The sequence below is a fragment of the Terrapene carolina genome, unplaced genomic scaffold, assembly GCF_002925995.2.
Source record: "Terrapene carolina triunguis isolate 2854851 unplaced genomic scaffold, T_m_triunguis-2.0 Scaffold22, whole genome shotgun sequence".
Taxonomy (NCBI): Eukaryota; Metazoa; Chordata; order Testudines; family Emydidae; genus Terrapene; species Terrapene triunguis.
This window is the reverse complement of record NW_020664373.1, coordinates 5,949,059-5,974,151: the sequence shown is the minus strand read 5'-3', so window position 1 is coordinate 5,974,151 and position 25,093 is coordinate 5,949,059. Positions and strand designations below refer to the sequence as shown.

General features: G+C 41.2%; 1 protein-coding gene across 2 annotated transcripts in view; it reads left to right on the top strand.

Annotated features, from left to right (window-relative positions):
* Window positions 1–22,656, top strand: part of LOC112112642 (E3 ubiquitin-protein ligase Midline-1) — a 352,433-nt gene extending 329,777 nt beyond the window's left edge. For both annotated transcript variants that reach the window (XM_026648411.1, XM_026648403.1), the window contains exons 7-10: window positions 2,025–2,168; window positions 16,589–16,750; window positions 19,673–19,880; window positions 21,562–22,656. In XM_026648411.1, coding sequence (XP_026504196.1) covers window positions 2,025–2,168; window positions 16,589–16,750; window positions 19,673–19,880; window positions 21,562–21,910 — 863 coding nt within the window. In that variant the 3' untranslated portion in view covers window positions 21,911–22,656. The remainder of the gene's footprint in view (window positions 1–2,024; window positions 2,169–16,588; window positions 16,751–19,672; window positions 19,881–21,561) is intronic.
* Window positions 22,657–25,093: the final 2,437 nt, after the last annotated feature.

Sequence of the window (25,093 nt, the reverse complement as noted above, 5' to 3'; positions counted from 1 at the left end):
GAGGAGTTTCACTGAAAACAATGGAGCTATTTGTGAAATGAAGTTCTATTCACAATGATGATGAAATGTTGCAGTCTCTAGCCCTTTATAAACAATTTCTATTCTATTGTGTTTCCTCATTCATGATGTTCTGAAATAGTTAATTTTTTTAAGATAAATTGGTACTTGGATTACCAATTAAAGAAAATTGCCCCTATTACATTTACCACTGGTGAACAAGCAACTTATAAAGATGTATCTATTTCATTGCTTTATAGACCAAAAGCCCTGGGGGCTACAGGTCCAAGGATGGATTTTGCATTCAGACATCTAAATTTATTTGAAAGATGTGGAAAGCCACTTTCAGGCAAGGAACTCCCCTCACATCTTGAGGAATTCCATGTATACTATTGTAGTCTAGCTGGTTCATGAAATAAATAATGCTCTGGAAACATCACCCATATTCTAGTTTCAGGGAAGTCTAGGTACATAGCAAGTGCATTGGATAAAATCCTCCCACTCTGTCTCAAATCCTCCCGTTATTCTGTGATTTTAGAGCATGAATATCTGTACTCTTCAGTGGGAACCCCTATGTGTGCACAAAAAAAGAAAATTCACACTGGTGTTTTCAAAGGGGATGAAGGGAATTAGCCACTCAATCCCTGTTGAAATTCAATGGGAATTGGGTGCCTCAATCTCTTAGGCTCCTCCTCCCTTAGGTTTTATAATAGTTACCATTTAACTATCAATTATAATAACTATAATCTTCCCTTAAATTATTATTAATTATTTGTGCTATGGTACTGCCTAGAAGCCTCAACTGGGATTGGGATCCTATTGCACTAGGCATGTAAGAGAACGAAAGCACAAGCATTTCAGTGTATTACAATCCCACAAAATTGGATCCCCGGCCTAGATACAAAGATCAGTTTATTTCCTTTTAATCATATTTTTCTAAACTGAAGGAACGGCACTATATGGAGGAGGAAGAATAGGATACAACAGCGTTTTAAAAAAACATCTCCAGTAAGTTATTCTGATAGAAAGTCAGGTATTTCTAAAAGCCATGAATGTCAATCTCTAATATTTCAAAGAGAACTCAGGGTAGCAACACTGCAATAGACTCTCTCACAATATATCGTCAGTTAATATACACTATCTAAATTGCATCAATATCCCTTTCAGAGAATTGTTTTCTTTTTCTTTTGCTTATATTCCCATTCTGGAATGAATGTTCTTATTTTCATCCCTTTTTGTTAATACCCATATGTCCCAAGGGTTCCTCGGTTTGGAAAAAAATGCGCTGACAAGCTTCTGTGCTACAATATTTAGAGCAGCACAAATCATGGTCACATTTGAGCATTTCCTCTCAGTTGCCTCTTTTACATAAATGAAAAATGCTGTTTGGAACAAAGTCTACCTCTTTAATCCTTGCATAACACATAAATAAAATAGAAGCTTTAAAATATAAACATATTTAATAGCAAAATACAATTTTAAAATGTTATGTTAAAATAAAGTTGCTGGGAAAGGAACAATAGACTCTTCTATTGTGATTTTTTTTAAAGTGCTCATGGCAGTCTGAGAAATGCCAGCAAAAAACATGTGTAGTCCATTTTTTCCTTTACTTTTAATTCAGGTGCAATTGGGTCATTTTTGTACAACCTTCTCTGTGAGTCATTAGTACCACTGACCTCATTGGGGCTATTCATATTAAAGCTACTTAGATATGAAAGGATTTTTAAGATCTGCCCCCAGGAAGGGTGGAAATTTTATGACAGGAATTCCTGGAGACTGATTTTTAAACTACCCATCTAAGGGCCACATCATCCGTTTTTAAGAAGTTCCCATTGACATTAGCAAGAAGTTGGCATCCTGAGGGCCCTTCCAACCCTACATTTTTAAGTTCTGCCTAAAAATCTGTGGTACAATATGGCCATAAAATCCCATCTAAAATTTGCACATTAATCTCAGAGGTGAAAGGGAAAGTACCCTACTAAGTCAGTCAGCTCCTTCCCTTAACAGTTGTTCTTGGTTTTTCACAGCTCCTAACCCTCCAACCATTAGAGAAGAGCTCTGTACAGCTTCTTACGACACAATCACTGTCCACTGGACGTCAGATGATGAGTTCAGTGTGGTCTCATATGAGCTGCAATATACCATCTTTACTGGACAAGCTAATGTAGTTAGTAAGTATAAATCTTCTAATTTTCTGTTCTGTTTAATTGTGAGTTTCAGCAAATTACATGCCTTCAAATACAAATATATACAGAAGTCAAGAGGAAAAGGGGAAAAAAACATAATTCCTATACATTTTTATTGCTCTGTTTCTATATTTAAAGTCCAATGACTATAATGATTTTGAAAGGATTTTCAAATTCAAAACTTGTGTGGCTTGAATTCCTTATATGCGTACGTTTGCTAGGAGTGTAGTAGGGTGGGAGTTTAAAAAACAATAATAGATTCCTAATGGTACAAATACAATCCATCTCATAAGAGCTAAGCAGTATTCATAACTTTTTAGACTATTTCTATGATTTTAAGTGAGTTTTAAATGTATGTACTGTAGTTATAAATTCTGAGCAGTGGTATTGCCAGTATAAGCAAAGCCAGATGGCCAGGGCCAGGGACAGATTTTCTAAAACACGTAGCACCCAATAGCTCCCATTGAAACTCTTATGGTGAGAATTTCAAAAGAACTCATTACCCAATAAAACTGTACTCATTTGAAAATCTGATTTCTTTAGATTAAGCCCTTGATCTGCCAAAACAGTTAAGTATGTGCTTAACTTTAAGCAAGTAGTGCTATTGATTTAAATGGGATTATTCATGTGCTTGAAGGTAAGATTTGGTCAAAGACTATTCAAGTGCTTATGTTCAAAAGCACCTATGTGACTAAGGAGCCTACTTTCAAAAGTGGCTAAGTCTCATTGACTTTCAGTTAGACCCATGCTCCTAAGTGACTTAGGTCCTTTTGAAAAAAATTTACTCTTAGGGATAAAAATAAAGGTTTTTCCTACCAACTTCCATTGTCTGTAGGGCTACAGAAAGTAGGGATTCATTTCAGTGTGAAGCTTCTCTCAGGGTATGTCTACACTCAGCTGCTAGTTCGGCGGCTGGGAATCAAAGTTCTGGGTTCGACTTATCGCCTCTTGTCTGGACGCGATAAGTCGAACCAGGAAGTGATCGCCGTCGACTGCGGTACTCCAGCTATACGAGAGGAGGAGCCTGCCTGCCGCGTGTGGACCGAGGTAAGTTCGAACTAAGGTACTTCGACTTCAGCTACGTTATTCACGTAGCTGAAGTTGCGTACCTTAGTTCGAATTGGGGGTAAGTGTAGACCAGGCCTTAGTGTATTAAAGTCAAAGGGAGTAAACATCAGTGGGAAAAACTATTGACGTGGTGATTTTATTTGACTCCGTTTTTATAATTACGCTAACCCTTGCATTGTCCTATATAACTTATAGTAGAACATTTTCCTTTGCCTTGATACTAGGAGTTTTATGAAAGACCAAATTTAATTTGTTGTTCCTTATGGGTTAATTTGTTTGTAGGCAACTATTCTACCAGTAATTAACCCCCTAATTTTTATTACTGTAAATTACTAAAATAGGTCCAAATCCACAAAGAAACGTAGGTACTTAAAGCCCAGGTTTTTGGAAGAGGAAGCTGCCTGCCATATACCTGTAGTCCAGTGATTCGGGTACTTGCCCAGGATGAGGTAAATCCTGGTTCAAGCTCCCTACTGTCTATTGAAGAGAAGGACTGTGAACAGGGTTCTCCCACGTTTCAATGGAGTGTCCTAGGCACTGAACTATAGTGGCAGTCTCTCTCTCTCTCTCTCTCTCTCTCTCTGGCCCAGTGCATATTTAATTATTTATACAGAATGGAACAGCTTCAACAAGAGTGACCGAGAAAGCCCCACATCAGAATAACCCATAGTTCAGAGTTTAGAGCACTCACCTGGGAGACCCCAGAGTGAATCCCTTCTCCCCTTCAGGCAGGATAGAAAATTGAACTGGGGTCCCCCACATCCCAGGTGAGTACCGTAATTGCACGGCTAAATGTAATATAGGCAGCGGTGAAAGTAACTTGAAGGACTTACCAGTATGCCAAAGTCCTGAGTGAGGGTGTGACCTCAACTGGAAGAGGCGGGGCCTTTAAATCAAGATTTAAAGGCCCCAGGGTAGGCAGCAGGAGCCCTGGGCCCTTTAAAGCACCGCCCGAGCCCAGCTGCCTGAGCCCTAGGGGGGGCGGCTGGCCTCGCGCGAGGTTTAAAGGGGCTCCCGACGGCAGCAGGAGCCCTGGGGCCTTTAAAGCGCCAGCCTGGGGAAGCCGGTCTAGTCCAGCACGGTGTACCGGCCCTTGCCGGTACACAGTACCGGCTTACTTTCACCTCTGAATATGGGAGGCCTTGTCTTTCTTTTCCCGTCTGTTTTGTGTGGAGTCTGGCAGGCACCTAAGCTGCCTGACTCCAAGAAAGGGGGTTCTGGCTGTGGATCACAAGTAGAGAGAGTTGCTTCCCTGCAGCCTGGACTTAGGCATCAATCTCTGTGAGAGGGGTGGAGCATAGGACACACCTCTGTCATCGGCATCTCCCATTGGCTAGCGTAGGCTGCTCCTCACCTAACATGCTGGCTTTTGTGTGTCCCATTCTTAGGCACCTATCTCTCCCCATCCATGTTATAGGGATCACAGGTGCCTAACTGTCTTTGTGGGGTCCCGTGATTTTTCCCCATCTGCATAATGGAAATAATAATACCAGGCTGATGAATTGAGAGGATGAATAGTCATAAATGTTTTGAGATGCTTTGATGAAAGTTAGTACTGTGTCTAAGTGCAATTCCTGCTTTTAATACCTGGGAAAGAGGTGTGGTCTAAACACAGGCTTGGAAGCCTGAGATCTAATCCAGGTTCTAGCACTGATGCCTGTGGCCATGGTCAAGCACCACACACTCACCACCTTAGTTCCTATGTCTTTAAAATGGGGTGAGCATTTACTATCCCCTCTAAATGGTTTGTCTGAGGATTACTTAGCTGCAAAGTGGTCTGAAGATGAGTGCTATCACAGGATAGAGCATCATTTTGTAAATAGGAATGCTGGAATATTGAAAGCACATGCTTGTCAAATACTTGAGTGAACCCTGCATTTAGTATTTCACTTGTACGCTTAATTCTTGTCAACAGCCTCTAAATTCTTAATAGAGCTGAGTAGAAAGGCCAAGTAAACTTCAATATACACTTGTACACCCTGGTTAACTGATGGATTTAATGCAATAAAGGCTTAAGAGTACTCCAAAGGAATTAGAGCAAGGCAGACAACAGAAAGAAAAGATTCTCTGATTAATCACTAACAAGCAGACAGAACTGTGCAACAATGCAGTGTGCTGCTTATTCTGTGACCCATTTTCATACATGGTATTACGCCTGACAGAAGGCATATTGTGGGGTAAAGAGAGCATGTCAGCTGCAGAACATTAGGGATGGGTTTGATGTGAAATGTAAATGACGGCAGAAGTGATTGCAATTTCTGCACCTTTGTAATCTGAGGCTTTCTGTTCCTTGTTTACTAGTGAATAAACAACAACGTATCTCCTTTTAAGGCTATGTTGTAGGCCTCACATGTAGAGGTGAGAGCTTTGATCTACAAAACAAGTATTAATGGGGTTTTGGTGTTGTAATATGGTAATTTTTTGGAATTGCAGTGTGAAATGCTCAGTGTTTGCTATGAAATTGAATTGTCGCACTTGCTGTTTTCCATACATAATAGCATTAAAGCATCAAATAAAAATTAATGAATCAAATAAACATCTTCAGAGGGCTATTTATAAAATGTGTTTTATATACTTCAAACAAATGAAGATATGTTGTGGCAATATGTTGGACCTAATTATCCTATTTCACCAGTTTTACATCATTGCAACTCCATTGACTTCAGTGGACTTCCTCTCTTGATTTATACCGGTGGAAATCAGAATTAATCCCGTGTTCTTTGAAGAAACTGATTTCTCAAAATGTTTATGGCTTCTTCAGGTCTCTCTCAAGAGTGAAAAATGGGTGGCTGTTTGTTTTAATTTTACTTTCAGCTGTAAGCCATGGAACTGTAAAGTTTTATTTTAAGTCATAAAAAATGTATAAACATTGTTTTACTTCTTGTAAAGCTTCCTTTTTTCTCTCCGAGATAAAGTCCTGTGCCTCATAGTGGAGATGCCATTTCCTTCTTGCAAATACCAATTCTAAGGGGAGAATCCCTACAAGCCTGCCCTGATTTCTTCGATGTAAACCTCTATAACGTGATTAGGTCCAACTTCTAACCATACTCAGAGATTTGTCCACCAGCCTCCTGTTTTTACCCAGAGTGCTCTTGAGTGGGTTTTTTTTTCTTCATGTAGATCATACTCTTTGTCCTTTCGTGGAGTTGAATCTTCCTGTTTTTATATTTGACTTTCCAAGAATGCAGTTGAAATACTGGAGTGTTAACCTGTTGAATTTTGAAATAAAGGGTATATTCAATGGAACCCTCTTACAGTGAATTATTTTTCCCAGAACAGTTTAGTATAAGTGGAAGTTCGCTGTTGTTGGGTTTGCAGTCTTCACGTTGCAATGTACTGAAACAAATTATTCTATTTTAATATAATGGAGATCCAGTAAAAGGTGGTTTCCCTATATTTGTGGCATTTACATACTGCCGCATAGTAAAAGGCATTCTTCACTTCTTCCCCACCCATCCCCAAACAATGCATGCAGTGGCTGCTGTTACTGCAGGTTACCTCCTGCAGAGAGTGTCTATCCATTTCTATCCATGAATTAGTCAGGAGGAAGTAGCTAGAGTACTGTATCAGGCCAATATGCTTCTTTCCCCAGAGGCTATGTGAATTACTTTGGATACGTACCCACACATTCTACTTATGTAAGTTGTTATTTTGGAATCCATTTCTTAGAACTGCATAGCCAGATTTGCTGCACTTTCCTGTCTTTACTACATTTCCCTCAGCAAAAGCATACGTTATTAAGAGGTTATTATGAATTCAGCAAGAAAAACAAACCTAAACTTTACTGATGCATTTTGTGTCCAACATAATAAATTATAATATTTTTTATTAACTGATAAATGTGGAGGTTAAAATTTGATCCAGGCCCTATTTAATACAGGAAAGATTATTTCCAAATGCGGCCAAATTGCTTGGCTACCAAAGACCTGGCAGCACTGTTTCTATAACAGTGTAGAACTTTAAATTAAGCAGCTTTTTACTACAGTAGTTATTCTCAAAGCTAATATTATCTGAGGAGCTGTTTGCACATTAGCATCTCTGAGAAGTAGCTAATCATCTGTAATCTAAATACTGTAAATGCCTTTTTATAATTACTGTGTACTTGTACTAGTTGCTTTGCCTGCAGTATAATTTTTTTACTCCTTTTAAATCATGTGAAACATAAATCATGTAAAAAACCTAGTACTTTTTTAACATCATAGAATTGCTTTAGTACACTACTGTAAAGGTCAGCTTTTAACTCTTTGTCTTCACTGTATGCAGCACAATGTGTTTTTGAACAGCACTCATGGCTCTGTCTCTAAGGGTACGTCTTCACTACCTGCCGTATCGGCGGGTAGCAATCGATTTATCCGGGATCGATATATCGCGTCTCGTTAAGACGCGATATATCGATCCCCGAACACGCTCACCGTCGACTCCGGAACTCCACCAGAGCGAGCGGCGGTAGCGCAGTCGAGGGGGGAGCCGCGGCCGTCAATCCCGCGCCATCTGGACCCCAGGTAATTCGATCCAAGATACTTCAACTTCAGCTACGCTATTTGCGTAGCTGAAGTTGCATATCTTGGATCGATTTCCCTGCCCCCCCACCCCCCAGTGTAGACCAGCCCTTAGACCAAATACAGGAGGCAAGAGATTAATTCTGTTACTCCTGGTCATTGAGAGAATCAGGCTTGTTATATATATTTAAAGATACAGTATAAGGTGAAAATCTACCCTGAGATTGGACCTAAAGAAATTGCAAGGATAAAATTTTCAATAGTTAACTCGATTGAAAGTCAACAGGACTTTCTTTGACATTACTGAGAACTATGAAATTATGCAAATTTTACTCTCTTCATATAGTTCTTAAACTGATTAAAAGAGATTTCCTATATTCTAAAGAAAAATTCCATAGTGCTTTCTCAGTGAATATCTCTTTAATGTACAATAGCCCATGTGCCAAATGTGGGATAAAAACAGGAAAACCTCAGACTGTTAAAACAGTGTTCAAAGATCATATTGCTTAGGAAAAATTGTTATGTATTTAGCAGAAATTCTGTCTATATTAATTTCATCCATGTGGGAATGTGGAGGGGGAGGGTTATATATCTGTCACCTTCTCCCACTGTCATTGCTCCACTGATGTGAGTTGGTAATAAATTTATTGAAATAAAGCATTTTTAAACAATTAAAATTCTTGGGAGATTAGATAACCTTCCTGTGACTTATGTGTTCCTGGTGTAGTTTAAAAAGAGAAGTGTTTTGTTAAAACAGTGTAAATTTTAGTAGCATTTACACATTGGGATTTTTCCCGTCTGGTTTTTAAAGTGCGTCAGCAACCAACCCTGGGGAAATAGCTTTACAAATTATTACCTCCAGATTGTAGAAAACTTAATTATTTTTTTTCCAGTGAAAACTCACACATTCTGCATGGGCATCACTGTACTGACAGCACCATTTCAGGATGTAATTTAAATTCCCTAAATTCTTCTATGATACGTACATTGTTTTACCACCTGCAGGAGACTTAATCTTAATGTTTAAAGCCCTAGATTTCTGAAACAAGAAACCTGAATCTACAAACAATATGTGCACATGCTGTGATTAGGAGCAGTCGTGTCTCTCAGCTGCTTCTTCTATGCCTGTGCATAAAGCTTAATGGTGCTGCTGTGGCATTTAAACCATTGGCCATGGTAGGGAGTCAAGGATGCACACAGTCCTAGTAGCAACTCCTAGAGGCCTGGGAAATGTTCACACAATCAGGTTGTTCAGTTGGCTGATCATTCCTAATCCTCTTCTTCCCCTTTTCCCAGCTAACTGGGGTCAGGGTGCCGGATCAGTCTTTTCCAGGCTTGCCTCTCCAACACTTGTTCCATATTCTCCTCCGTTCCTAATTTTCTCCATTTCATAAAAGAAGTGGCTATTCTATTATGTCTGCCCCTGGAATAGAGTGGGGGACTAAACAAAATATTCTCTCATAAGTAATAGTTTTATATGGCTCTTGCTGGTTGTCTGTATTTGTTTTAGATCATTTTATAATTGCAGTTGGGGGACATCATCATAACATTACTTTTTCAGCTTTTGGGGCCAAAGAGGAGTTTGGTCATGTGACAGCCCTCCAAGGATAATCATCAAGGCCCCCATTCAGGAAAGCATCCCTATTCAAATGAAATGTAAACATGTGTTTATATGGATAGACTTAACCAAGTGTTTAAGTAACCTCCTGAATGGGCCACTGATGATTGTCCTTGGGGGCCTGCCACATGACCAAACAAAGCTTTGACCCAAAAACATTCTATTTAGAAATATTCTGTTTTATATCAATAGACACAGGCTGCAGAAGTTTTCTCAGTGACTCTCTAGTAGCAAGATATCCTGATGCTTTAGAGTGGTGTAGTTATGCCAGCATCCTGGAGTCTAATGTTCAGATTGTTAAATAATTTAATAACTAATATGTACATATAGTTAATTTTATAGCTAATATGGAACATATGTAAATCTAGAGGGTGAAAACCCATAACAAACGTATCTGCGTTTTTTACAGTTCCTCACACACCTGTTTGAATACAGGTTGTAGACTGACTTTATTGAGATCATTTAAACTTCCTCCTCCTCTGATGGATTGCATCCAGTTTAATGTTGTCGAAAGGTTCCAAGGCAAGCTAGAAAAATGTACTTTACTTGGCGAGTTCTAGGGATTGAGACCGAGCTCAGATTTCCAGGTCATTTAATAAATGGCAATTACTGTATCAACAAAACTAACACGGTACCGAGGAGCATAACTCACACTACCACTGCCTACCTAACATGGGCCTGGAAGGATGGGGCCTACCCAGCACTAAGGGTTGGAGCTTGCGGTGATGAGCACCTCCCTTGATGAGCTGAGTCAGTGGGAGCAGAAGGTGCAGGATCAGACCCTAGAAGCAGTTGAAAAATAAGTGAATGGATCTGGTGGCCATTCATGGCCTTATCCTGTGGGGCTCTGAGTTCATCCTGTGAGCTGAGTGCCTTCCATCCCCAGTCACTTAACAGCCACTGACCGTGTTCCTCACTGTGGTGGGGGTGTTCAACCCCATACTGTATCCCTCCCTACATCAGTTTTAAAAAGCAGCTCTATACAGCACAGTGTAACAGCCCGAGCCTGCCAAATGTCAAACCCTGTATTTTTCCAGTGCTTGATGTGGAGTCTCTGATTGCAGAATGCTCTGAAACCATGACTTGAGGGGATTCTTTTTTAAAAAAACCAAAACTGTCTGCATGTTGAGCAGATTTGTTCTTATAGAACAGAGCTAAAATAATGAATGTGCTGGTGATGACTGAGGCCCCAGTTCAGGAAAGCACTTAATTACAAGCTGAAATCCATCCTTGAGTCCCAATGGGTCGTAACGGCTGAATAGTAATGCTTTCCTGAATCAAGACATGAGCTTGCGAGGTTGCACATGACTATTATTATTGTGGACACTTGGTAGACTCTAGGCATACCACCATAGGAATGAGCCTGATCCTTCAGTCATTGAAGCTGGCAGCAAACTTCCTTAGATATTAATGGGAGCAGGAATAGGACCTCATTTAGATGATGTTCCAGTGGGACATCAATCGAGTATGGCATTGGCATTGCAAAAGCTTGAGGGAAGGACTTCTATTAAAGCACTGAAAGCCTTCAGAAATATTTTATTAAAACAGTATCTATCCACAGCATCTTATTATCCTTCCTAATGAGAATCAAAACCCTTTCGTTGCAGTATTAAATTCTCTCTCAAAGTCCTTCTTATTCAACACTGTTATTGCAATAGTGCCTAGGGGCCCGCCGGGTGGGGTCCAGTTGTTTAATTCAGAATAACAGAGTAATAACTTGCAACAGCAGTTGCTGCATAATTCGTGCTAATTTTCTTTAGTATCAGTATATTTTGACAGTCAGTCTCTGTTCACGGGAGGCCCAGGACTAAAGAAGCAAAGGCTGGGAGGATGGTCTGAGCAGAGTAATGCAATAGGTACTGTACTTCCCTGCCCTATGCTGGGATCATGCCCAGGGCTTCTTTTACTTCCCTTCTCTCATGAGCAAAAAACTCACTCATAGAATAAAAAACCAAATTCAGTAGCTCTGTTTAAGAGACAGAACAGGGAATGGACAGATACTGCTGTAGGCACCATACTATAGGTGCTAGACAGCACTGGAGCCTCTGCAAGGAAAGCACTGGGTTCTTTCCTCAGGGGATGGGTGGCTGATGGATTTGTCTGATCTAATTTTCTCAACATCTTTGTGAAAAAACTGAGTGCTGCAAAGTGTTCCTTACAGTTTAAAACTCTTGTAGCGGATGTTTGGGAGACGTAAATAGGGTCGGGAGCTCACTGGCTTATGAACAAAGAAGATACCAGAATTCATTTTGTTTTGCTGTAAAACAACAAACAAAAAATGTTTCAAGTTGGGTAAACACAGTTGTTGTTCATCTTGACAGTAGTTAGTATCAAAATACCAGTATTCTTGATGTGATCAATGGCTCCATGTCTAGTTGGCAGCCGGTATCAAGCGGAGTGCCCCAAGGGTTGGTCCTGGGGCCAGTTTTGTTCAATATCTTCATTAATGATCTGGAAGATGGCGTGGACTGCACCCTTAGCAAGTTTGCAGATGACACTAAACTGGGAGGAGTGGTAGATACACTGGAGGGTAGGGATAGGATACAGAGGGACCTAGACAAATTAGAGGACTGGGCCAAAAGAAATCTGATGAGGTTCAACAAGGACAAGTGTAGAGTCCTGCACTTAGGACGGAAGAATCCCATGCACTGCTACAGACTAGGGACCGAGTGGCAAGGCAGCAGTTCTGCAGATAAGGACCTAGGAGTTACAGTGGACGAGAAGCTGGATATGAGTCAACAATGTGCCCTTGTTGCCAAGAAGGCTAATGGCATTTTGGGCTGTATAAGTAGGAGCATTTTCAGCAGATCGAGGGACGTGATCATTCCCCTCTATTCGGCATTGGTGAGGCCTCATCTGAAATACTGTATCCAGTTTTGGGCCCCACACTACAAGAAGGATGTGGAAAAAGGGAAAGAGTCCAGTGGAGGGCAACAAAAATGATTAGGGGACTGGAGCACATGATTTATGGGGAGAGGTTTAGGGAACCGGGATTATTTAGTCTGCAAAAGAGAAGAATGAGGGGATTTGATAGCTGCTTTCAACTACGTGAAAGGGGGTTCCAAAAAGGATGGATCTAGACTGTTCTCGGTGGTAGCAGATGACAGAACAAGGAGTAATGGTCTCAAGTTGCAATGAGGGAGGTCTAGGTTGGATATTAGGAAAAACTTTTTCACTAGGAGGGTGGTGAAGCACTGGAATGGGTTACCTAGGGAGGTGGTGGAATCTCCTTCCTTAGAGGTTTTTAAGGTCAGGCTTGACAAAGCCCTGGCTGGGATGATTTAGTTGGGGATTGGTCCTGCTTTGAGCAGGGGGTTGGACTAGATGACCTCCTGAGGTCCCTTCCGACCCTGTGATTCTATGTTAGAATAGACCGGAGAAAATTGGAAACCCTCAGCCATTCCAGGTCTGCTTTCTACAAGATAAAATACAAAAAGGTAAGTTTAGTGTCACTGCAGCTTGGTAAGGAAAAGAATGATCTAAAAGCTATGGAACTAGTCTTAGCGTTAGGAGACCTGGGTTCAATTCCTGACTCAGTCCAGGTATTTTACCTTGGTTAAGTCACTTAGTGTATGTCTACACTGCAGTAAAAGATTTACACCACGGCCTCTGATTGGGCTTGCAGAGCTTAAGCTGTGTGGCTATAAAATTGCAGTTTAGATGTCTACTGAGACTTGGAGCTGTGGGGATTTTATTGCAATTTAGGTATACACACAGGCCTGGATTTTTATAGGTATTTATGTGTTGTGGCGCTCAGTTTTGCAGCGCCTAACTGTTTTAGGAGGTTAACTCTCATTTTCAAAATGGATTTAGACATTTAGGAGCTGGAATCCTGCCTAAATCCCTTTATGAAATTGAAAATTAGGCTCCTAAATCAGTTAGGCATTGCAATGCTGAGTGCTGCAATGCTTAAATACCTATCAAAATATGGGCCTTCATCTCTCTGTGCCTCAATTCCTCATTTGAAAAATAAAGGTAATACCTCCCTACGTTGTTGTGAGGATTAAAATCCATTAATAATTTCAAGGCACTGTGATATTACGGTGATGAAGGCTAGATAAGTACCGAGAGAGAAAGAATGAACTAATTGAAAGAACATAGAGACAAAGCAACACAGTTAAGAAATTAAAAGACGAGTCCTAAACTCTATCCTTAAAGGGCTTGCAAACAAAAAAACAAAACAGTCTGAGTCAGGAAGAGAGTTTCCAACATAACTCTGAATTTATTCAAGTTTATATACCCTATCAGCATAGTTATTTTTATATGATCACCGTGTGTGTGTGTTTTCTTAACTTTTTTTTCTCAAAAGGTTTTGTACTGGCACCAGTGTATCTTCATGTATGATAGAGTCTATTGTCAACTGGGAAAAGGCACTATCCATCTGTGCTCCCTTGGTAAAAGGCAGGATAAAAGGTCAAAACACCCCTGAAAATATACTGGCTTTTATAATGTATTCCAGCCCCAATGAAGTTAAAGCCTGAAAAGAACTTCAGTCTTCTCATCCAGTGCAAGATTGTTCCTTTTTGTTATATTTTCCAGTCTTAAATTATTATTCTAATTATTTATATAATGTAATTACATGCATATATAATTATTAACATCATTGTTATTTCTATAAATGTTTATAATGCAATAGTACCTAGAGGCGAATTAGACTGGGGCCTATTATACCAAGTACTGTTTTAAACACATAGTACTAGTAAATGATTTGTGTCAATGAGGCTTTGTAGTGAAGTGAGACTCACCCGTGCGGCACCTCCTGCTGGTTATCCTGGGAATTAGCTCGATTTCAGCCCGGAGCGCCCTCTGCTGGCCAGTGGCTCACCTGCCCCAGGCCCCGTGTCCTGCCCAGACCCCGGTGCCCTTTACCTCGGGGTTCTGCCCCTGCAGTACCCCCACTCTGTGTCTCCCCTCCCAGGGGAACCCCCACCTTCTAAACCCACCTTGCCTCAGTGGCCACTGCCAGTCATCATCCAGCCCCTGCTCCCTGGGGCAGACTGCAGTCTGTAAACCACTCATCACGGGCAAGGGGCGGTTTGGACCTCCTGCCTCTGCCTAACCCCAGGCTGCACCTTTGCAACCCCAGTACCTGTTTTGGTCTTTAGCAAGGCCCACAGCCTGGGCATTTACCAAGCTGGAGTTTCCCAGCTCCTCTTGCCTTTCCCCAGCCCTGCTCTGTTCCCTGTACCCTCAGCTCCCAGGCAGCCAGGTCCTTCTCTCCCAAGAGCTAGAGAGAAACTGACCCAGCGCCTGGCTCACAGCCCTTTTATAGGGCCAGCTGTCTCCTAATTGGGCGTGTCCCCAGCTGTAGCTGCCTTCCCAATCAGCCTATTCTTATTGGCTCTCAGCCCCAGCCCTCTCCAAGGGCTGGCTTTTAACTCTTTCAGGGCCCCGCTACACACACCCCTCCTCAAGATCCCCACCCCTGGGGGTAGGAGGGGTCTCCTCGCCTGGACCAGTCGCACATGCGCCTCTGGACCCGCTCGCTTCTTTTCCGACTCCTCCAGCTGCATAAAGGGGCAGTTCCTCTTTATGTGGCCCCGTTCATGGCAGCAAAAGCAGGCTCCCCGCCCCTTTGCTGCCTGGGGCCCCGGCTTCTTTTGTTGGTCCTTCTCAGGGACAGCCCTCCCTCGCTGCCCTGGGCCCTGCTCCTTGAGGCAGGGCATTTCCTCCATAGGTGCCCCCGCCGCCCACAGGCCCAACACCTTCTTCGCCTCCTGACTTCCCTCACCAGGTGGCCTCTCGTAGGGGCTTCTCCCTTCTCCAGTTCTGGGTGACGCTCCCTGCCCCCATCTTAGTAGGGACAATTCACCCTTACATGTCCACAGCTCTCACAGGTGTAACAAGCCCTGAGCTCTGCCCCGGGCCTCCTGGCCCCAGTGCTGGGCTTCTCTCACCAATCTCGGCGGTCTTTTTGGAACTTCCCCACAGGAGTTTCACCAGGGCCCGCTGTTCCTCTGCCAGCTGCCCCAGTTGTGCCTGCAAGGCCCACTGTACCTCCCACTGTCTCTCCTGGTTCTCCTGGACCACACGGAGCAAGGTCTCACACCGCTTCTGTGTTCCATCAGTCCCCTTCCGTGGGGGCCCTGGCACCGGAGACCAGCCAGGGATGGCACAAGAGCCTTCAGCAAAGAAAACCTCTGTATATGCTGGGTCCATTGTCCCCTCCTTTTCCAGGCAATAGTCCCAGTCCTCACCCTGCTCCTTGAATCAGGGGTGGACCGCAAATGCTCACATTCTCCACCACCTTGTAGCGCAGTGAGACTCACCTGTGCGGAGCTTCCTATTGGCTTTTAACGCTTTCAGGGCCGGAGCGGGGTGATTGCCCTGCTACAGGCTTCCATCAAATCTTGTAGGAAACACTTCTACAGCTTAATAGATCTCACTGTGGGACATTTTCCCCTTTTTGGTTTAGCCTACATTTTTCTTTCCTTCGTAGTTTCCTTTTATGTTATACCCTCATCTGGATGCATCTCACACACAATAAAAGTTTTTATAACTGTATACAATGGAAAGGAGTACTAACCTTTCCCAACGAACCACTGGGAAAGAAATCAGAAAAGTAATAAAATAAATTATAAAACAGTTGATTTCATCCATCTGGCAAAGGCTATGCTGAAAAGATGACACTTGCACAATATCCTGAAGTCTAACAAACTTAGGCTCTGATAGACCGCCAGGAGAAGTAAGATCTGCAGTTGAGATCTCTCCACCAACAACTTGCTTCAGATCCTCAGAAATGAACATTAGGGGACTGTAAGCAAAAATGCCTCAACAAACCTCATGGCGATGAGTCACATTAGTCTTTTAAGTCCTAAAGCATACAACTCAATTCATTAAGTCAAAAAACAGACTGATGGCATTTCCACATCCTGTAGTCCTTAAGCAATAAACCATTCCTTGTCTAGGGACAATTGAAAGTTCCCAGACTGTCCACACATCAGTGAATCGTCTTTTAAAGGTCCATTTTTCATGGTTGGTGTCACATACTAAGATTTTAAAAGGTACACTGGTTGGGGGCAGGTGAAATGAGTCAGTGGAAATTAGTGAACCAGTTGGTAAATGTTACAGCCCTTCAGTAAGGAAAGAGGCAAGTTTCTTGTGGATTGTTTAATGCCTTTTCAGGTTAATGTAAATATTCATGAGTGTTCAAAGTATGTCTCCATTAGTTACAAAGTATTTAGTGTGTTATGACTAATGAGTTTGGTTTGAAATTACAGGTTTATGCAACTCAGCCGACAGTTGGATGATTGTTCCAAATATCAAACAAAACCACTACACAGTGCATGGGTTACAGAGTGGCACTAAGTACATCTTCATTGTCAAGGCCATTAATCAGGCAGGCAGCCGAAACAGTGAGCCTGGCAAACTGAAAACAAACAGTGAGTAACATGGAATCCAGCAAACCCACATACACTCCCACACTCCCTCTCCTCCCCACTCTCCTTCAGAGGTTTGATACTTGAAAGGCGCAGGAGTATAAAGCAAGATGCCTTGTTTCAAGTGCTTTATACTTAAGCCATTTATTTTTCACCCTATTCAAGACTGCCAGAGTCCTCAACATGACAACACAGGGATCTCTTTTATTCTGGAGGTCCACTGAAGCGTCCACATCTTTGAAAATACCACTAGCAGTAGCAACATCAAGAAGAAATGATTGAAAATGTTTCTTTTGGTTTTTTTTTTTTATTACTTCTCATATTGTCTTGCCCTTTTCGTCTACTGTTATAAGACATTTTATTTCTTTATAAATTTAAGAGGATGGTCATTATATCATTAAAATGACTAAATTGGGTCCTCTTGGATCCCTGTTTTATTATATTGGGAGCCTCCCTGAATTTATTATAAAAATTATATGGGGGTGATGGAGTCAGAGATCTCACTTTTAAAAAAATGATTGAACAAAATTATTAGTGGATATAGAATAGCACTTTAAAGCAGTGGTTCTAAGCTTTTTTCCATCTGTGGTTTCTTGTCATGCCCTAGCTAATCCCATAATCCTTTTAGACTACAGATGGGTTTGGGTGTTGGGTAGAGAATGTTGGAGCTTGAGGGGCAGTTACTGTGGGATAATGAAAGTGTTGGGAGATTACTATGGAGGAGCTGGTGCATTTCTTCTTCCTCCCCTGTCTAGCTGGCCAGCACTCTATCCCTAAATTACTGATTTATATAGACAATATCTGCTACTAAAAAGATTGCGTGTAGTAGTAAATACCGTTTTAAGTAAAGCAGGCATTTCCCTGCCTCTGGAGGACCTGATGCTCTGGCCTGATGCAAACCAGTACAGAGAAAGACATGCTTCAGATGATACTTCGTTAATACAAAGACTAGAAAACAGGTAGAGAGACATGTAGGAGGTATTTTGCTGATACCCAGTGGTAGAAGCAAGCAGACACTGTTAGCATCCGTGGGGAAAAAACATGTGTCAAAGCCTACGTTCCAACGGATAAATTTTACCCTTGATACGTGCATAATTATTTGTATGTTATGAAAGAAAATATACCCCTATATCTAAAACCATTCCTTCATCTTTAGTATCAAAATAATAGTGATTGAGACAGTGTTGGCTTAACCTTTTCCCTTAAATGTTTAGCCTTTCAAATTTCCTACAGTTCTGAAATAAAGCATGTTGAATATCACTTTTCAGACCAATTTCATTCATCTTTTTATGCTGACTTTCAATTATTTCAATTCCCCTGCATAAGAATTACTTAGCTCTTCTTTCACAAACACTAAGGAATTCACATATTAATTTAAAGTGCACATTTATCAATACCATAAGGTCACAGAGCCACTGAGAATGCTCATTTCCACTCCCTACTTGTGTAATCAGATCTTCCACTTATAAGAAGATTTGCCTTTATATGAAAGAGGATAAAGGAGAAAAAAGGACTTTGTTGGACACTGGTGGTGTCATATTTTTTCCAGTTGTCCTTCAGAAATTCTCTGGCAGAAGTAAAAAGATCTTTCTGCTTTTTAACACGGGTAAGCTTGTCAGAGTCAGAGCAGGCATTATGTATCTACAGAGTTTGGTTTACCAAACTGCTTCCTGTTATTGTCTACAGACCCTGTGCTATGGCAGAAGATAGCTGCCAACAGCAACAACCGTGATGTTTTTACACCATATTGTTTGGACCAAGTTATAGTTCATTTCCTTCATTTTAATTCACAGTATCCACTATTGTCGGCATCCCAGCATAAATAAAACTAAGAGAGAGTGAATGAACAGACCAGGGTAGCACTTCTTCTGATTTTCAAACTTCATTTTATGGGATTATGAAGTAATACATATTTTGCAATAGTGATAAAGCCATTATTGTAATTTTTCATTGTTGGCAAACTAATAAGAATGTGTCAAGTATCAGAGGGGTAGCCGTGTTAATCTGGATCTGTAAAAAGCGACAGAATCCTGTGGCACCTTATAGACTAACAGACGTATTGGAGCATAAGCTTTCGTGGGTGAATACCCACTTCGTCAGAGGCAGCCACCCATGAAAGCTTATGCTCCAATACGTCTGTTAGTCTGTAAGGTGCCACAGAACTCTTTGTCACTTAATAAGAATGTGAGGTATTTTAAAATCTAATGCAGGGATCGGCAACCTTTGGCACGCGGCTCACCAGGGTAAGCCCCCTGGCAGGCCGGGCCGATTTGTTTACCTGCCACATCCACAGGTTTGGCAAATCGCGGCTCCCGCTGGCCACGGTTCACTGCTCCAGCCCAATGGGGGCCGTGGGAACAGCGCAAGCCGAGGGATGTGCTGGCCGCGGCTTCCTGCAGCCCCCATTGGCCTGGAGCGGCGAACTGTGGCCAGTGGGAGCCGCGATCGGCTGAACCTGCGGATGCGGCAGGTAAACAAATTCGCCCGGCCTGCCAGGGGGCTTACCCAGGCGAGCCGCGTGCCAAAGGTTGCCGATCCCTGGTCTAATGTATAACAAAAAAAGCCATAATGAGAGATTGCATGTTTATTGCAATTCAATTGTAATTTCAATTACATGAAAGATTTAGAGTATTCAAGTTAGCTCTAGGTCTCAGACAATGAGTGTGACTTTAACACGGGGCTCTTCTTAGATGTAACTAGTACTTAAATATATCATTTCAAATTGCCTTCTAACTCAACAAAAGGATGATCTTTGTAGATTAGTGTTCAGATAGATTGAAGTCTGGGCCTGTTTTAGTCCAGGGTAATGCTCCAGAGAAGAAAATATGTATTATTATATAGTCTTATTATCCAAATATATGACCTTACGTGTGTTTATTAAAATTAAACAAACCTTTCCTTTGTCATCCTTCTGTGTGTGCCCAGGCCAGCCGTTTAAACTGGACCCCAAGTCTGCCCACAGAAAGTTGAAGGTGTCCCATGATAACCTGACAGTGGAGCGTGATGAAACCTCTTCCAAAAAGAGCCACACACCCGAGCGATTCACCAGCCAAGGGAGCTATGGAATAGCTGGAAATGTGTTTATTGACAGTGGACGGCATTATTGGGAAGTGGTTATAAGTGGGAGTACATGGTATGTGTCACATTTTTAATTACTGTAGTACCAGAAAAAGTTGCATTTGTTTTCATGCTAATACATGTCAGTGCTTTCTAAACAAAACTAAAACATCATTCTTCAATAAGAATAACAGATTGAATATGAAAGCACCTTGATGGTCCAGTGGCAAATGCTACACAGGGGAGTCAGATTTGGTTACAATATCCCCAGAGAATGGGAATGCTGTGGATACATATCCCACAGTGTGCTGTAGGGTGTAGGGGATGAAGAGGAGCATCCCTTCACTCTTGAATGAGCCTCATTGGCTGTCATGTGGAACAGGGTTTGTGGGCTCTGGGGGTAGCTGTACCCACCGTATTTGGTCAGAAAGAGAGACACCATGACATGTGATTCAAGGGTTGTGATAGTGTTAGAAATAAATGAAATGGAAAACTTGTGAGGCCTGGAGTGCCCACCTCCCCTACAAAGAAAAATGCACATTTGTTAATGCCACCACATAATAGGCAGAAAAATGCTTACTAGTGTATTTAGCATAAAGCAACAAAACACATCTGATATAGAACAAACATACAATAACACATACGAGGTTAGCCCCTGCTTCCACCAGAGGAATGTAAGTCATAAAAGCTTCCTCTGTACAGGGGAAATCAGGCCTTCATGCAGGGTGCCCAATGATGAGACTACCCCCGGAGGTCATTGTTCTAGTCCGTTTCTGTTTCGTCAGGACATCCCACCAACTCTAAGGCTTGGTCTACATTGGGGGCGGGGGGATCGATCTAAGTTACACAACTTCAGCTATGTGAATAACGTAGCTGAAGTCAATGTACTTAGACCTACTCACCGTGGTGTCTTCACTGCGGTGAGTCAACTGCAGCTGCTCCCCCGTCAACTCCCGCCTGCGCCTCTCGTGGTGGTGGAATACAGGAGTCAACGGGAGAGTGCTCGGGGATCGATTTATCACATCTAAACTGGACGCGATAAATCAACCCCTGCTGCATCGATTGCTGCCCGCCAGGTAGTGTAGACATACCCTAACACTTGTTTGGCAAAGGAATGTTGTCTCCTACAGTTGCCTCACATGGCCCAATGCTCAATCCAATAAACTTGATGCTTGAATCTACATACCTCATAGAGACCTGGCAGAAGAGGTTCTATGAAGGCAGAAATGGGCATTCCATAGAAATGGGCATTCCATGTACACTTTGATACTTTTTCTCATCTTTCTGCTGCACCATGTATTAAATCAGCAATGAGAGATCACATTAATAGCAAATGCAACAATAGAAAGTTGTTTGGTTTTAGTTCATTAACGTGCTATATATTCTTCTGTTCAGGAATGGAAATTTCCAGATGAAGGATTAGAACTCTGAGCTGTTTAGCATGCAGCAATTTTCTTGTCAATAAAAAAGGCCTATATCATTAGCTAAGTGTTCCAAAAATTGCCATAGCATCCAAACTGTAAATAGCAATGTGGACAACAAGATTTGCATGACCTGCCAGTCACAACATTGGGAGCAGAGAGGAATGTTAATTAAACATGGTATTATGGTTATCCTTCACTTAATGAGAATGTAACATGCAGAAACAAAAGAGGACAATGCATTCCTTAGAGTCTTTCAGGATAAAGTTTAGCCTTTATTGATAGAAAACCGCATGGCACAAAACATTGGTTTTCTAGACTATTTTTATTTTACAGGTATGCAATTGGTATTTCTTACAAGACAGCGCCAAAACACGAGTGGATTGGAAAGAATTCTGCCTCTTGGGTGCTTTGCCGTTGTAATAATGCCTGGGTGGTGAGACATAACAGCAAAGAAATTCCTATAGAGCCTGCTCCTCACCTCCGTCGTGTTGGGATTTTGCTGGACTACGACAACGGTTCCCTTGCCTTTTATGATGCTTTGAACTCTCTACACCTTTACACGTTTGACATAACCTTTGCACAGCCCGTGTGCCCCACATTCACTGTGTGGAATAAATGTTTGACAATTATAACAGGCCTGCCTATCCCAGATCACTTAGACTGCACTGAGCAGCTTCCGTGACTGCTAAAAGCAAAGGGATATAATGTCAGCTTTCCAGTGGACTGCAAAAATACTGCCCACAGGAGCTATTTGAATATGTGGCGTACAAAACATCCCTGATGATTTCAGCCAGAACTGAAAGTGGGTATTTCTCTTTGCTGTGTATTTTGTATTAAAGGGCAAGAAATGGCTTTAATAATTTCTCAGAACTATTTTGTATTTAGTCTCTTACAGGAAGATTTATAAATTATTTATATAAAGAACCCCTCAATTTGGCTATTTGGATTACAATTCATTGTTTTTGCACATAAAGGGCCCCATTCACTAAAGTTTCGCAAGCCTTTTTTACAGTTTTATTTTACAAGGGACAACTAGCAGGAATTTTGTTTCCTGGAAACTGTGCAGCGGACACATTGATATACTGTTGATCTTACATTAAACTCCAATCTTATTGTGTGCAACATCTCTCTACTTCAGTTTTGCACACCAGAATGTGCATACCAAAAAAATGAAATAAAATAAACAAGGAAGGAAATGGAGTTATCCAGTACAACAAAAGAAGAAGGGTTTATTTACTTCTGTTCACTAATAGGTCTGCATGTTAAACTTATTCACATATGGACACAAGAAACATATGGAATATCTTCTAGAAGTGTCAGTGGATAAATCATCCGGTGATTCTAACCCTATCAATGCTTCACTTTTGTCTCTGGGAAGTGCAGTAAGATCACTGAGGATTTGTAAGACTGATATCATCTCAGAAAATCAGCAACGTTGGAACAGCGCAACCAATACAAGGTCTGACTATATCCTGATTTGATGAGAAGATGCATCATTTAAGGTTCCATTATAATTGGAGATGGCCTAGTTCTGACGGTCGAGGTGTGGGTGTATATCACTGATTTTACAGGTACACCACAACAATCCAAGCCCATACATCTGAAATGAGAGATGGCCTACTTACAACTGATTTTAAACTTAATGCAAGAGTATCAGTGTATCGCACTGTTGTGTATCAATAAAGAAGAGCAAAGATATCTGGTATATGGATTTGCATTGAGAAGCACTGTACTGAAGTTCATCATAAAATCATCCAATGAAACAAAGAATGTGTATTGTTGCGTTGGGTTGCTTGAAGGGATAGAGTTCTCTTTGTGAATGAGGGGTAAATGACAAATTTGCAGCAGTAACATTAGTCTATCTGAGTTTCACCTGCACATATGGGATCTAAGTTAGCCCTGGTGTTAGGGGCTGCAACTCCACTGAGATAAGTAGAAGCTGTATGCACTATATCCCAAAGCTGAATTTTGCCCATTAATTTTTTAAAAAATGAATAGGGCCCTTTGTGATTATTACAATATTTCTGTATAAATGATCATTTGGGAGATTCCTGAGAAATTTTTGAAATGTGGAAGATGGTATGATGCCTTTTAAAGATGTTCCTAGAGAGACAGTGAAAAGGGTTTTGTTGATCATATGCAAAGGATGAAAACCTGCCTTCATAGAATAAGGATAAATGGAATACAAGCGTAATGAAAGGGTTGGCTCAGTCATTTTAAACCTTGCTTTGGGTGTCCTTTGAAAACGACACTTTAATGCACTTTGTTCACCAATGGGCCCAAAATGAAAGGGTCTCAAGCTTGGCTTCAGATTTTTTAAATATTGACTCTCCAGGTACAAAGAAGTACTACAGTTTGCCTTATGATAGTGATATGAAAGAAGCTTATGAGGAGGCTAATGAATACATGACTACAGGTTTTGTTTAAACAGAGATTAATTACTGCTCATGTTCCTTTGATTCTCTATACATACCCTGTTTACTGTGGAATGAATGGGGAAAAGTATCTCTCTGACAGCATGTTGGTTTCAGCCATTTTATCGCTTCCTGCCATGGCAGCGTTCCATTGTTTACAGAGAGTAGCCGCTGACCTTTTCTGAGTTGACATATGTAAAGGGAAAATATGTACATACTCGATGACAGTGTTTATTCTAATGTCTATGATGATATAGAAAAGGGCCCCCCAAGAACTTAAAAAAATGTCTGAAACAGTGTTTTGTGTAACCGAATGTGATATTACCAGTGTGACTTGATGTACTGTGTTCAGCTGATCTGGCCTTGACTGTTTGAAAGGCAGTTGAGAAATCATGAAAGTTATTATACACGGTAGACTGAGAACAATTTCTAAAAAAAACAACGGTAAAAAGGTGTTGGGAGGGAAGAGTGTGACAACATGGGATGGACCTCAACTTTCTGCCTAGCAGAACAGAGTATACAATATACGTGGCACCACCCTTTTTCATAGAAATATTATTAAGTATATCTGGAAGCTAATTTCAGAAAGGGGCAAACTGACAACAGTTCAATATTAGATCATACAAGGCTTGCAGAGATCAAACTGGATTGAAAACAGTATCATGAATATTTGGAGGCTTTTCTCCTCCCTTTTTTTCATTTTAAACATCAACCATGCATTTAAAGGGTGACAATTGGTTTTGGCTGAGAGGGAAAAAAATGGTCTGGTATATACAATAGTAATCCTTACTATGGGATTTATATTTCAATAGTGAATACTTCATTTTAAGCCAAACCACATTCCTCAAATGGGCTATTAATTCTATCAGTGCTCTTTGTGCATGTATGTGTGTATATTATATATGTATAATTACATAATTATACATATATAAGTACAGATTAATTGGCAATAAATTAAGTGTCCCACCATCCCTTTTAGCTTATTATTTGAACCATTATGTAGTCTGTATGGACTATGATTTGGGAAACAGTTTGCTGTGCTTGGTATTTGTATGGACATTTTCAAAAATAAAAATCTGTTTATTTTACAGTACTTGATTCAGTGCCCGATTATACAATAAAAACATCCATTTCAAAACTTGGCTTTTGTGGTTCTGTGGCATTTTCATGGTCCATACGAATAAAATGAAATATGGGGGGGGACCAGCAATCTTAAACCAGTAACTAAAACATGCTGCTTTTACAATGCATGGCAGAGCTGGATGAGGTTTTCTTCTGATATTCTGAAACTGCTGAGACTCTCTGACGGCCAATGAAGCCGGCATGTGTACAATGATCATTTTAAGGCTGTAAATCCAAGTTGGGGTTCAGTGGAGCAAACTGTGGAACCCCTATAGGAAACTAAATGCAAGAATAGAATGGCTGAATGGTTAAGGGTGTTGCTCAGCCTG